General features: G+C 39.5%; 1 protein-coding gene and 1 pseudogene across 1 annotated transcript; both read right to left on the reverse strand.

Moving 5' to 3' along the window:
• Positions 1–1,108: 1,108 nt before the first annotated feature.
• Positions 1,109–5,833, reverse strand: LOC126691410 (uncharacterized; annotated as a pseudogene).
• Positions 5,834–10,755: 4,922 nt separating this feature from the next.
• Positions 10,756–12,195, reverse strand: LOC126693462 (uncharacterized). Its single transcript, XM_050389448.1, has 2 exons — positions 11,950–12,195; positions 10,756–11,283 (listed from the first exon to the last, which is right to left on the reverse strand). Exons 1-2 carry the CDS (start codon positions 12,045–12,047, stop codon positions 10,902–10,904), a joined length of 480 nt encoding a protein of 159 aa, XP_050245405.1. The 5' UTR covers positions 12,048–12,195; the 3' UTR covers positions 10,756–10,901.
• Between the last annotated feature and the right edge of the window lie 1,643 nt (positions 12,196–13,838).

Consider the following 13,838-nt stretch of genomic DNA (forward strand, 5'->3'; position numbering starts at 1 on the left):
CCTACGACTTCAGAACCAGCCCTCTCTGCTTTTCTTCAGGGTATTTCCACCTGAATTTTGTAACTTCTATTCTTGCTCTCACATATTTAATCCATAGCAGCTTTCCATTCACATTAAAATCAACCTCCAGAACTTTACCTTCCTTACTTACCACTTTCCTCACATTCTCCTTTGACAAACTGCTACTAGTATGAAAGACACGTGATTTTATAACTTCTGGTTCATTGCACTCGTAGAAATTCCAATGACAAGAGGCATTTACACAAGAAAACACAGTCAAAAGTACATCATGTTTGATAAATCACTTGACCTTGTATCCAGCAATACCTTATGTAACACCAGGCAATGGTGTTACACTTCAATAGGCCTCAAGACCAAAAAGACTAATAATTTAACAACCTTCCATAGTTCCAATTCAAGACAAATCTTAATAGGAAGGTCTTGAGAATATGCTACAGTGATCAGAGTTACATTAACAAATAAACAAAAGTGTTGGATGTATATCAACTATAGATCCACTTAATAATCAATAGTGTAGACCCAAAATGAACAACATTTATGATGTGAACCCCATTAAGAATAACGAGACCCAACAACGAAAAGGTACCCAAGATCGTTCTATGGACAGATTCAAATGGGAGACCTTGACCCGTTGTTTATGACAAACAAGAACCTCGTATAAGGAAGACGCCACAAACGGTGGTGGAAACTCCATTTGATAAGTCGAGATGAACGCCACGGGAATTCCCGATAAGTTCGAGTAGTTCTTCAAAGAACCAAAGAGAATAAATCTCACAAGTTTTATCAATAATCAATATCCCTGTTTTCCATTGCTTATGCACCTATTTAAAGGGCTGAACATTACAAGAAGAAGAAAAAAAAAAAAAAAAAAAAACCCTAACATAGAAAACCTAATTAAAGCTGAAAATGGGTAAGGAAAGAAATCCTTACCTTCCTAAAACACACAAGACATATAAGGCAATAAAGGCTGGACGCCTAGAGTCATATAGAAGGAAAAAAGACAACATAAAAGGAAAGAAAGTGGCGCCTAAAATAGCCATGCAACTTGATCCTTTTAGAATAGAAGCAAAATATTTCTTACCAATTCTTAGCCTTGATCGAATCCTTCTAAAACTTGAATCAAGGTGACGATTTTTTGTTGCCCACGTGGATCATGCTCAATGGGCCTCCACGAATTTGCTTGAGCCCATAACTCTTGGATGAGTCCGTTGAGTGCATCCTTGAACTTCTTTGCTCGTGCTCTCGTAACTGGTCCAATTGGTACTTGAACGAGATCCTTCGAAGTGGTGCCTTGATCTCCATCATTCCCCTCCTCTTGAAAAGGATTTGCCCTCAAATCATCACTTACATCAAAAGGACTCAAATCAGTAACATTAAAAGTGGCACTTACATTGTACTCACCAGGTAAATCTAGCTTGTAAGCATTGTCATTGATACGCTCGAGGACTTGGAAGGGACCATCTCCTCTTGGGAGCAATTTGGAACATCTTTTTGTCGGGAATCTTTTTTTTTTTCTCATATGCAGCCAAACCCAATCTCCGGGTTCAAAAACCAGTTTGCGACGTTCCTTGTTGGCTTGTGTGGCATATTGCTCCGTTCTTCGCTTAATGTTGAGTCTTGCTTTCTCATGAATCTGCTTCACAAAGTCGACTTTCTTTTTGCCATCTAAATTAACGTGCTCCGTCAAAGGTAAAGGAGATAAATCCAATGGAGTTAAAGGATTAAATCCATACACAATTTCAAATGGCGAAAATTTGGTAACAGAATGAACAGCTCTATTATATGCAAACTCAACATGTGGTAAACATTCTTCCCATGTTTTGATGTTCTTTCTAATGATTGCCTCAATAGAGTAGACAAAGTCATATTTACTATTTCAGTTTGACCATCAGTTTGTGGATGACAAGTAGTGGAAAACAATAGCTTAGTACCTGGCTTACACCACAAAGTCTTCCAAAAATAGCTCAAGAACTTAGCATCTCTATCCGAAACAATTGTCCTAGGCATGCCATGTAATCTCACAATCTCTCTAAAGAACAAATCAGCAACATGCGAAGCGTCATCCGTTTTGTGACATGGAATAAAATGTGCCATTTTAGAAAATCTATCCACGACCACAAAAATTGAATCTCTTCCACATTTAGTTCTAGGCAATCCTAATACAAAATCCATTGAGATATCAATCCAATGCTCACTAGGAATTGGTAAAGGAGTATACAAACCGTTGGGCTGCACTTTGGATTTAGCTTGCCTACATGTGACACATTACCACAAATCCGTTCGACATCTCGTTTCATGTGAGGCCAATAGAAGTGTTCCTGCAAAATAGTTAAAGTCTTTGCAACTCTAAAATGTCCCATTAATCCCCCACCATGTGATTCCTGTACTAATAACTCCCTCATAGAACAATTAGGCACGCATAGCTTATTTTCTCGAAATAGGAATCCATCAAGCTTAAAGAACTTACCAGAGGCGATTTTCTCACAAGCTCGATATTCTTCACAAAATTCGTGGTCTTCAACATATAATTCTTTAATATGTTCAAAACCAAGCAATTTTGCATCAAGTGTGGAGAGTAAGGCATACCTGCGAGAAAGTGTATCGGCGACTACATTCTCCTTACCTTGCTTGTAACGAATGATGTATGGAAACGTCTCTATGAACTCCACCCATCGCGCATGCCTTTTGTTTAGCTTGTGTTGGCCCTTCAAGTGTTTTAAGGACTCATGATTGGTGTGAATCACAAACTCCTTAGGCCATAGGTAGTGCTGCCACGTCTCTAAAGTTCAAACCAATGCATACAACTCCTTGTTATAAGTTGGGTAGTTTAAGGCTGCCCCGCTGAGTTTCTCGCTGAAGTAAGCAATTGGTCGTCCTTCTTGCATAAGAACAGCACCTATACCAATACCTGAAGCATCATATTCAATTTCAAACGTTTTAGAAAAGTTGGGTAAAGACAACAAAGGTGCGTTAGTCAACTTCTCTTTGATTAATTGAAATGCCTTCTCTTGTTCTTCTCTCCACCAAAATCCAACGTTCTTTTTTATCACTTCGGTAAGCGGTGCGGCTAAGCTACTGAAGTCCTTCATGAACCGCCGGTAGAAACTAGCAAGTCCATGAAAACTATGAACATTACCTACACTTGTGGGGCTCAGCCAATCTTGGATTGCACGTACCTTCTCTTCATCAACCTGTATACCTTGTGCACTAACAACAAATCCCAAAAATACAAGCTTATCGGTGAAAAAAGTGCACTTCTTTAAATTAGAAAATAACCTTTCTTTCTTTAGCACATCTAAAATGGATTTCAAATGTACTACATGATCGTCTATGTTTTTGCTATAAATGAGTATATCATCAAAATATACAACAACAAATCTGCCTATAAATGCACTCAAAACATGGTTCATAATCTCATAAAGGTGCTCGGAGCATTAGTCAAACCAAAAGGCATAACTAACCATTCATACAAACCATATTTTGTTTTAAAGGCGGTTTTCCATTTATCTCTTTCTTTTATCCTAATTTGATGATAACCACTTTTTAAATCAATCTTAGAAAATATGCAAGAACCATGCAGCTCATCTAACATATCATCTAAGTGTGGGATAGGATGACGATACTTTATCGTTATGTTGTTGATGTTTACGCACATTCTCCACGTCCCATCCTTCTTAGGTACAAGTAAGACCAGAACCACACATGGGCTCATGCTTTCCCTCACATGCCCTTTCTCCAACAATTCACTTACCTGCTGTTGAAGCTCCTTTATGTCCTCGGGATTGCTCTTATAAGCTAGTCGGTTTGGAATGGTTGCGTCGGGAACAAAATCAATTTGATGTTCAATCTCTCGGATTGTATGTGGTGTTTCCTCGAGGAAGACATCCTCGTACTCCTGCAAAAGAGAAACAATAGAACTAGGCAAAGCAAGGTCAAGTTCGTTAGTGTTTAAAAGTACCTCTTTGTACAAAAGTACAATCATTGGCCGATTTGAAAACATTGCTCACTTGATCTCACTCACTTTTACATAGAAATTCTTTTGTTTTCTCTCTGATTTTCTCTCAAGGGCCGAACTTTGATTTTCTTTTTCTCCCTCATTTTTCTCGGCATCTCTCTGATTTTCACTCTTTTTCTTTTGCTCACTCTCTTTCTTTTGATCACTCTCCTTTTGTAATCTTACTTAATCCTCGTATACTTGCTGCGGTGTCAATGGTACAAGAGTGATTGATTGTTGATTAAGTACAAAAGAGTACTTGTTCGTAAAACCATCATGCTTCACTTGCCTATCGAACTGCCATGGACGCCCTAGCAATAAGTGTCCTGCTTGCATGGGTACTACATCACACAACACTTCATCTTTGTATTTACCGATTCGAAATGCAACTAACACTTGCTTGTTCGCCCTGATCTCACCACTATTATTTAGCCATTGCAACTTGTACGGTCTAGGGTGCTTTAACATGGGCAATCTCATTTTCTCCACCATAATTATGCTTGCAACATTAGTACAACTTTCACCATCAATAATCACACTACATACCTTGTCTTTAACGTAGCACCTAGTGTGAAAGATGTTCTCCCGCTGTATTTCATCAACTCCTTTTGCTTGCAAGCTCAATGCTCTCCTCGCCACCAATGTCAATGCGTCAGGGGCTAAATACTCCTCCTCGGAAACATCCTCTAATGGTGGCATGTCATCGGTGTTGGAATCTTCATCATCGGTCACAATTTCACCATTGGCTTGCAACACCATGACTTGCTTGTTTGGACATTGACTTGCTATGTGGCCCCTGCCTTGACATCTAAAACATTTAATATCACGATTCCTAGAGGTAGAGGCTTCGGTTTTACCTTGAGGATCGTGGCTGGTGGTCGCGGACTTGGGCTCGGGTTTAGGCGTTTGTGACTTGTCCAGTGGCTTAGCATGACTCGATTTCCAAGAGGTAGAACTAGAGTTATGGCCTGCACGTGTCCCATTCTCTCTCTTGAGTTGTTGTTCCACTTTGATAGCCATATGCACCATATCTTCCAATTCCACATAATGCTGCATCTCTACCTTATCATGGATCTCCCGGTTTAAGCCAAGCAAAAATCTAGCCATTGTAGCCACTCGATCCTCCTCTCCATTAGCGCGGATCATAGCAATCTCCATCTCCTTGTAGTAATCCTCTACGCTTTGACTCCCTTGTCTAAGACCTTATAGTTTTTTGTACAACTCTCGGTAGTAGTAACTTGGAACGAATCGCTTTTTCATCACTACTTTCATCTCCTCCCATGTGTCTATTGGGCGTTCTCTATTCTGCCTCCTGTTTATCACAAGTTGATCCCACCAAGTAATAGCGTATTCAGAAAATTCAATCACGGTTAATTTTACCTTCTTTGTCTCGGAGTAATTGTGGCAATCAAACACGAACTCCATCTTCTTCTCCCACTCAAGATATGCCTCAGGATCAGACCTACCTTGAAAGGATGGAATCTTCATCTTAATACCACCCAAGTTGTTATCTTCGCGATTCCTAACTTCTCTAAATCTTCCTCCAGGTCTCCTATTGCTAACAATGGAATCTCAATATTCTTCTTCATCAAAACCAGACCTATAACGCTTTTCATCCTCCTCCCTCGGTGGAACTCTTTCCCTTCTACGCAAATTACGACCGTTTTATGGTTGCTCCTCACGTCTATTCTCCATCTGATCTATCCGTACGTGAACCTGCGCCATCTCCATCTTCATCACATGCCTCATCTTACTCATCATGGCCTCCGAAAACACTTTCGGATCAGCCAAAAATGCTCTTACCACTATGTGAGACATGATTGTTGCAAAACAAAGGTTAGAAGAAAGAAAGAAAAAAAAAGAAGAAAAAAAAAAAAGGAATCTCACGAATCACTCCCTTACATGTTTACACTCAAGAATGTGGATCACTCTCCACTCGTATTTCACTCAAAATAATATGGCTTTTACCCTCTGATGTTCTCACCACTCTTGCCTTTTTCCACTCAATAATTCTCTTTCAATTCTTTTGAAACTAAACAAACAACTCAAAATTTCCAGCAACAATTCACCAAGAACTAATCAAGAAATCTCAGATTTGAATGTAAGAAATATGGAAATTTTCAGATTAGAATTAGAAGGAATATGGCAGTTTGGAATTTTGGAAGCACAGAATAGTGAATTTTTTTTTTTTTTGTCTTCTTCTTCGAGTCTCTCTCTCTTTTTTTTTTTTTTTTTTTTTCTTATTATTTATTTTTTTATTTATGATCAGCAACTAGCTTTTGAGAATAATGAAATAAAATTTCGAAATAACTAAGAGATGTGAGACCAGACCAATAGTTTAGACATCAACAAGACAAACAAAGATTGAACAGATAGGGTAAAGGAAATTCGGCTAAGAAGAGATAAATATGTTAAAGGATAGGCAAACTTGAACTAGAAACTTGGCTCTGATACCAAATGATGTGAACCCCGACAAGAATAACGAGACCCAACAACGAAAGGGAACCGAAGATCGTTCTATGGACAAATTCAAATGGGAGACCTCAACCCGTTGTTTATGACAAACAAGAACCTCGGTATAAGGAAGATGCCACAAACGGTGGTGGAAACTCCGTTTGATAAGTCGAGATGAACGCCACGGGAATTCCTGATAAGTTCGAGTAGTTCTTCAAAGAACCAAAGAGAATAAACCTCACAAGTTTTATCAATAATCAATGTCCCCGTTTTCCATTGCTTATGCACCTATTTAAAGGGCTGAACATTACAAGAAGGACAAAAAAAAAAAAAAAAAAAAAAAAAAAAAAAAAAAAAAACTAATTAAAGCCGAAAATGGGTAAGGAAAGAAATCCTTACCTTCCTAAAACACACAAGACATATAAGGCAATAAAGGCTGGACGCCTAGAGTCATATAGAAGGAAAAAAGACAACATAAAAGGAAAGAAAGTGCCGCCTAGAATAGCCATGCAACCCGATCCTTCTAGAATAGACCCAAAATATTTCTTGCCAATTCTTAACCTTGATCGGATCCTTCTAGAACTTGAATCAAGGTGACGATTTTTTGTTGCCCACGTGGATCATGCTCAATGGGCCTCCACGAATTTGCTTGAGCCCATAACTCTTGGATGAGTCCATTGAGTACATCCTTGAACTTCTTTACTCGTGCTTTCGTAACCGGCCCAATTGGTACTTGAACGAGATCCTTCGAAGTGGTGCCTTAATCTCCATCAATTTATCAACATTATTCATGAAATTAATATTTCCAGATCATTAATTAAATCTGTTGTCATCATTGTCATATCTTAGAATGTGCAATACATTCCGCAAATAGAACTTAATAAATACAAAAGATATTTCAGTTTTTTGTTTTGTAAAATTTGGTCTTCCACATCAAAGCAGTACTTTCACATCTATAACAAAAGCAAATAAGACAAAGTCTAATAAAGGAGCGTTCTCAAAGAACTATAAATAAATACTCAAAACAAAGCCTAATAATAGCTTCACTGATCCACAAATTACGTAGATAACAAAACTTTGCAACAGCTCACATGTTCCACAATGACTCCTCAATACAAATTTCAAAAGATGAATAGAAAGTAGAAACTCCAGCTAACTAGGTTTTACCCCATTAAGTGAAAGTAGCTCTTCATAAAATTAGTTGTATTAGCCACTGTTGTAGAATCTTGAATACCAAGATTATTCTTCGGGGTCAATCGAAAAGAGCTGAAGAGGGTCAAACAACTTGGTAATCAGAATCAAGCAACAGCTGCCTGCAGTAGTACTTTTTTAGTCCAAGACTCAACAAAACCATACTCCCTCGTGTTAATTTATCACATCACCGTGCAGCTCTTCTCCTGGGCTATTTTTTTTTTTTTTTTTTTATATTATTATTATTTTTTTTCACACAAAACCAAGGAGGCAACACTCACTGTTTTGGTTCACCTAAATTCCATTGAACCAAAACACCTTTCCTGGGCTCTACACTCTGTTTAATATAGGTAATAGATATAAACTATGATGAAATTTTGAGATGCAAGCTGAAAATAGAGGCTGCAACTTGAGCAACCTTGGCTGGTTTACACACACATATATACGTTTTTCTTATCAGTACACACATATATACATAAGCCTTATTAAATCTCGAGATGCCAAGCTCAAAATTTTAGAATCTGCAACTTGGGTAACCTGAGCTCGTTGGAGGTGAACAAGAGCATGATCAGAACAGCTTCATGTGTGAAACTTTTAGCGCTCACCAAACCCAACTTAGGCTGAAATTAGTTGCCTTGTTGCAACTGAATTAGCTCAAGCTGGTAAGGTTATGCTTCTCTTAATAGTAGTAGTAGTGGTTGGAGATATCAATAGCTTATTTCTGTCTATTTATAGCAGTCAACTTTCAAGCAAGCAAGATTAGAATACTTTTGCTTAAAAAGCATGCATGTGTTGCTGTGTATACAAGTGTGAATATTCACATGTACTGTAAAAATTATAAAGAAATCTCATAAAAAAACTAAAGAGAAAATACATGCAAGAGTATTGTATCTGCAAGAGCTAGCATAAGTCTTGTCTCTATGTCAAGGATGCTTGGAACCAATGCACCTAGAGTGTGTAGGATATATATGCTAGGTTGATGTGCAATATGCAGCTTAACAATCAACGTTTTTAAGCTTACATAGATGTTGAAACAAAAGCATTTAGCAATATGTTTACCAGTCCCCGAACTTCAAGAGGTTCTCACATTTGGACCGCTATCTCCCTTGGGGTCGAGCTTCTTCTTGAAGGCATGAGATGGACCATAGGAGATGGAAGGTCCATACGAGTATGGACTGACCAATGGCTCCCTAACGGATCCCTGCGAAACTATATTGAAGGTCCTCTCCTCCCCCAGGAGGACGATCGGCGTGTTAACTCTCTTTGGTCAAACCAGGAGTGGTCTTTTGAATCTCTTAATCTTCCCCTCCCCACCCAAATCCAGGATCTTATTCAAGGCACTTCGGTGGCCCGAATTGCTAGCCTCACTGACTCCTTTCTATGGCCCCACAACAAGGGCACGTGTTCCGTCAAATTGGCGTCAAAATTCAACCGCCATCAGGTCCCTTGGAACAAAGCCCTTTGACATTGGATCTGGGTATCCTCTTGTCCCAAAAAGATCCAAATATTTCTGTGGAAGGCTATGCGGGACCGTCTCCCAACCAAAACATACCTCGCCTTTGGCTGGTCTAATATGGATACCCGCTGTCCCAGATGCCAATCACCAGAAACGACCATTCACATTCTCCGGGACTACCCTTGGGCAAAAGAGGTATGGCACAGATCCCCAGGTATCCTGCCCTTGTCTTTCTTCCAGTTGTCACTTCAAGACTAGCTAAGACATAATACTACGATGGTTAGGCCAGACGTACCCCTTCACCTCCTTTGGCAGGTTTATTTTCCCTTCACCTGTTGGAAACTTTGGTTAGCAAGGAATGAAAGAATATTTACAAACAAATCCCGATCCCAACATAGTCTAATCTATTCCTCTGTTCAAGCGGCGATTGAATTTCATTTCCTTGTCAGTACCACTAAGCGACCCTTGGATCTGATTCCTCAGATTGTCAGTTGGCAAGCCCCCCCCACCCCTTTCTCAAACTCAACATTGATCGGAGTGCCCTAGATAACCCAGGATTGACCGGAGCAGGGGGTGTTCTTCGAGATTGCCAGGGACAATGGATTGCAGGATTCTCAATGCATGTGGGCCTTGCAACAAACAATATGGTTGAGCTAGAGGTAGTTAGACAAGGGCTCGTAATGGCTAGAAATATGGGAGTAAAGAGCCTACAACTGGAACTAGATTCCAAAGTGGTCCTAAACTGGCTAACAAATTCAAACTTAAATTACCCCACTAATATTATGCCCTTGATCTGTGATTGCAAGAACCTTTTGGAGCAGGAATGGGAAGTGCACATGCAACACGTGTTCCGTGAGGCAAATAGCTGTGCAGATGCTTTAGCAAAATGGGGGACCCATCTACAAACTAGGATGACTATGTATAGTAAATGTCCCAATTTTGTCTATGTATCATATATGAGAGACTTGACTGGCCTGGGGGCAACTCGGCTTTGTAACCCCAGCACAATTACAAGTGCTGTATGGACTTAGTTTTTAAATAAATCATCCCGCTTTTCACCAAAAAAAAGCATTTAGCAATAGGACAACAAAAAGAAGAAAAAAAGAAGATTTAAAAAGTAAAGGACCCAGCCAAAATCTTGATGATTTGCCCTGAAGACCTAATTCCAAAAGTTTATTCTTCCATTCATATGAATCCATAGATGCTTGCCAGCTTAAAAAGAGAATGGAAATTATAAATTGATAGATAAATCAATAAGAAAGGTATTAAAATAAGGAAAGGGGCTGGGGACAATCAACTGAGCCTGCGCAACAAATTCATAGTTTATAAAAAATATTATTTTTCTGCCTGGGAATCAAAGCATGACATCCAACAAGGTGAGTTGAAAAAAAATCAAAATCAAGGGTACCACCAAGTACCAATAATTTACAAGTAAAACCAATTTCAATTATAAACTTTTTTTTTTTTTTGAGAAAAATTTCAATTATAAACTTGATACCCAATCCAATATTCATTATGACAGGACAAGTGTTATGTTGGCTAGACATATATGTTTCCCTGTGACATTGTCATGTGTTAGAATGACCAAATAAACCAAAAAGGATTACCACATTACTTTCATGCTACTACAATAGAAAAAAGAAGAAGAACATAATGATGGCTTCATTGATTTAATATTAAAATAAGAAAAAGCAAAAGAAAAAATAAAAGGAGCATCATTTACTTCATTGATTTAATATCAACTACTCTTTGAGACTTAACTAATCTTCAAATTTAGATGACATTTTATTTGTGATCAAGTAAAACCAGGCTCTCCATAAGATCAGTTGTGTAGCCCAGCCAGTAAGGATGTGGAATTCCAATATTGCTCTGGTTCCGACTCCCTGACTCAGGGTCATAAGAAACAATCCTTCCTGACATATGAAAAAATAGAAGTTGACCACTGTCAGTGCAACCCAAGAATTTCTGGAGTGGGCCGCCTGGCTTGACTGCTATAGTTTTTTTTGTCCAAGACTCAACCACACCATACCGTCTCATCACCCATACGACGCATGTATATGTAGCTCGAAAATCTTCAAATCGAGCAATACCAGAAGCAATTAGAGCCAAAGATCCCTTGAACACCGCAAGTTGGAAATCTTGTATGTCACCAATATTCTCGGGCAGTCTTATCTCTCGGAATATTTCATCATTGACATCAAAGGACAAAATAAAATTGTTAGTGTTGTTTTTAACCCTGGGATATGTCATAAAATGTAGAGCTCCATTACAAAATAAAAAGGGTTCATGTTGTATTTCATGAATAGATCGAAAATTGGGTACAGACTCCACCGAAAATTCAACCCTTCTCCATAAATCTGTACTCAATGTGTAAACCTTCGCCTCAAACAGCGGCCTTTTATTGTAAACGAAAGTTGGATGAAACGCAATTTTGAGAATCTTGAAGTCATTGTTTTTAGAATGATAGGCAAGTCCAGAAGTGAAGTCAGTAGGAGCATCAGCAAATATCTTAAACTTTTGAATGCTTGGGTTCCATAAATATATTGTACGATCGCGAGGATATTCATAAATCAAGAACATGCCATTACAAAAGCTAATCTTGTAAAAATACACAGTAAAGGGGATTTGAAACCTAGAAACCTCAGTTGTCGTTGTCAATGTCAATTTGGGGTCGCCATTGCAAACGGCCGTACACATTTGTTTCTTACAAATATATAGAAGAAAACCATTATGATTGCTGTTGGATGACAATGATTTGGCTTTGTTGTGATTGAAGTGTTTGGTAATGAAAATGGGGTCGGTGATGGTCGAGTACCAAGATTTAGAAACGCACCTGAATCGGATCAAGGATTTCACTGGTAGCCGAGTCAGTATCTCGAATACGACGTCGTGTGGGGGAAGCTCCAATGACAAATTCCTGAGCTTAGACATCGATGATGATTCGAAAGGAAATGCGTGAGAGAGTGAGACTGTGAGAGCGAGAGAGTAGAGACAAAAGAGAAAGGTTTAAAGAGTCAGATTGTGTAGATTAGATGAGAGCCCAAAAGGCCGCCAGATCTTCCAATGATGGACCGAACACCAGATTGGGTCATGGGTGTCTTGTCTTCGCCATCTCTCTTTTTTGGTATTAGGAAAACTAATATGGGACAATTCAAGACAAGACAAATTTGAAATATCCTAAGTTTATATATATGCAAATAGGTAAAATCAAATAATTTATCTACATAAACACACATAAGACTTGAGGGGGAGGGTAGGGGAAAAATCCATATAGAGTGGAGTGGTGGTCATATCAGATGAGATATTTTTGTCATTCTTATATAATAACATGAGAGTTTTTTTTTTTTTTTTTTTTTTTTTTTTTTTTTTTTTTTTTAACTAGACCCTAATGTATGTGATTATAATTAATTAATTACAATTTGTTCTTGATAGAGAAGTGGAAAATAATCCATCTCCAGATCGTCCAAATGGATCGTCCAGAGCCTACAGCGCAGGTTGATTCAAGAGTTTATCCAGAAGAAGGAGAAACGTCCATGAATAATAGCACCACTCCATAAGTTAAGTCTCCCATGGACGACATAATCGTCCATTAGGTTCGTCCATGAGCAATCGTTAAATATCCTTGGACGACTAAACCGCCCTACACCAGACGGACGAAAGCTCAACACTTAGACTTTCGACAACCCGCAACTATCTCAACAAACCCTTCGAATAAGTTAACTTCCATCAGCGGTTACCGTTTTATATCCGTTGAGGTAGTTAACTCCGGAGTTGTTGGTTTCCACAAATCCTAGGGAGGTTATTGGACAAATAACCGTCCCAGGCTTCCTATATAAGGGACCGGTCTGAACCCGACAGCAGTAAGATTTTCTCTCAGACAATTTTCCAAAATACTTGGAACTTCTTTCTCTACGAGTCTAACTTCTCCATCGGAGGGGGTTCGACCGGTCTTCTCCGGTCTCCTCTTTGATCGCGTTTTCTTCCTTGCAGGCCATCAACCGTTTCGATAGCCCACCGAAGCCAGGCCATCCACCTCACTGATTCGGAGCGATGTCAGTTGGCGCCGTCTGTGGGAAGCGAAGGTTGTTTTGCGACTTTCTTTTCCGCGACAAAGGGTTAGGATGGTCAGGACCAGGTCGAGGGCTACTAGCCCTGGCCGTCAGGGAAGCAGAGGCGCTTCAAGTGATCCCCAGCGTGATCGCCAATCTGCACCAGTCATGCAGACGTCATCCGTTCAGAATATGCAATCCATGGCGGCTGCAATGGCGGAATTGACTCGCCAAAACCAGGAGTTAAGGATGGAGATCACTCAGAGGAGACAGACACGTGAGGAACACGCAGGGCAGACACAAGGCCATGGTGACACACAGAATACTGAGATTGGAAGTCAGTTTAGAGGCACCACTTCACGGACAGTGCCACACTTGAAAGAGGAGATGGACCAAATGAAGAAAGTCATGGAGGAGATGAAGGAGAACATGAGGAGAACGAATCCTATAGAGGATTTGGTCCACAGGACTGACTCTCCTTTTACGGCTTCCATCAATGGCCACCCTCTACCATCAAAGTTCAAACTACCTTCCCTGGACTCGTATGATGGGACGCGTGACCCCTTTGATCACATTGCAACATTCAAGACAACAATGCACCTTCAAGGGGTCCCTGATGAAATCATGTGTCGAGCCTTCCCTACTACCCTTAAAGGCCCGGCACGAGTTTGGT

This window comes from Quercus robur, chromosome 7 (assembly GCF_932294415.1).
Source record: "Quercus robur chromosome 7, dhQueRobu3.1, whole genome shotgun sequence".
In the NCBI taxonomy this organism is placed as follows: Eukaryota; Viridiplantae; Streptophyta; class Magnoliopsida; order Fagales; family Fagaceae; genus Quercus; species Quercus robur.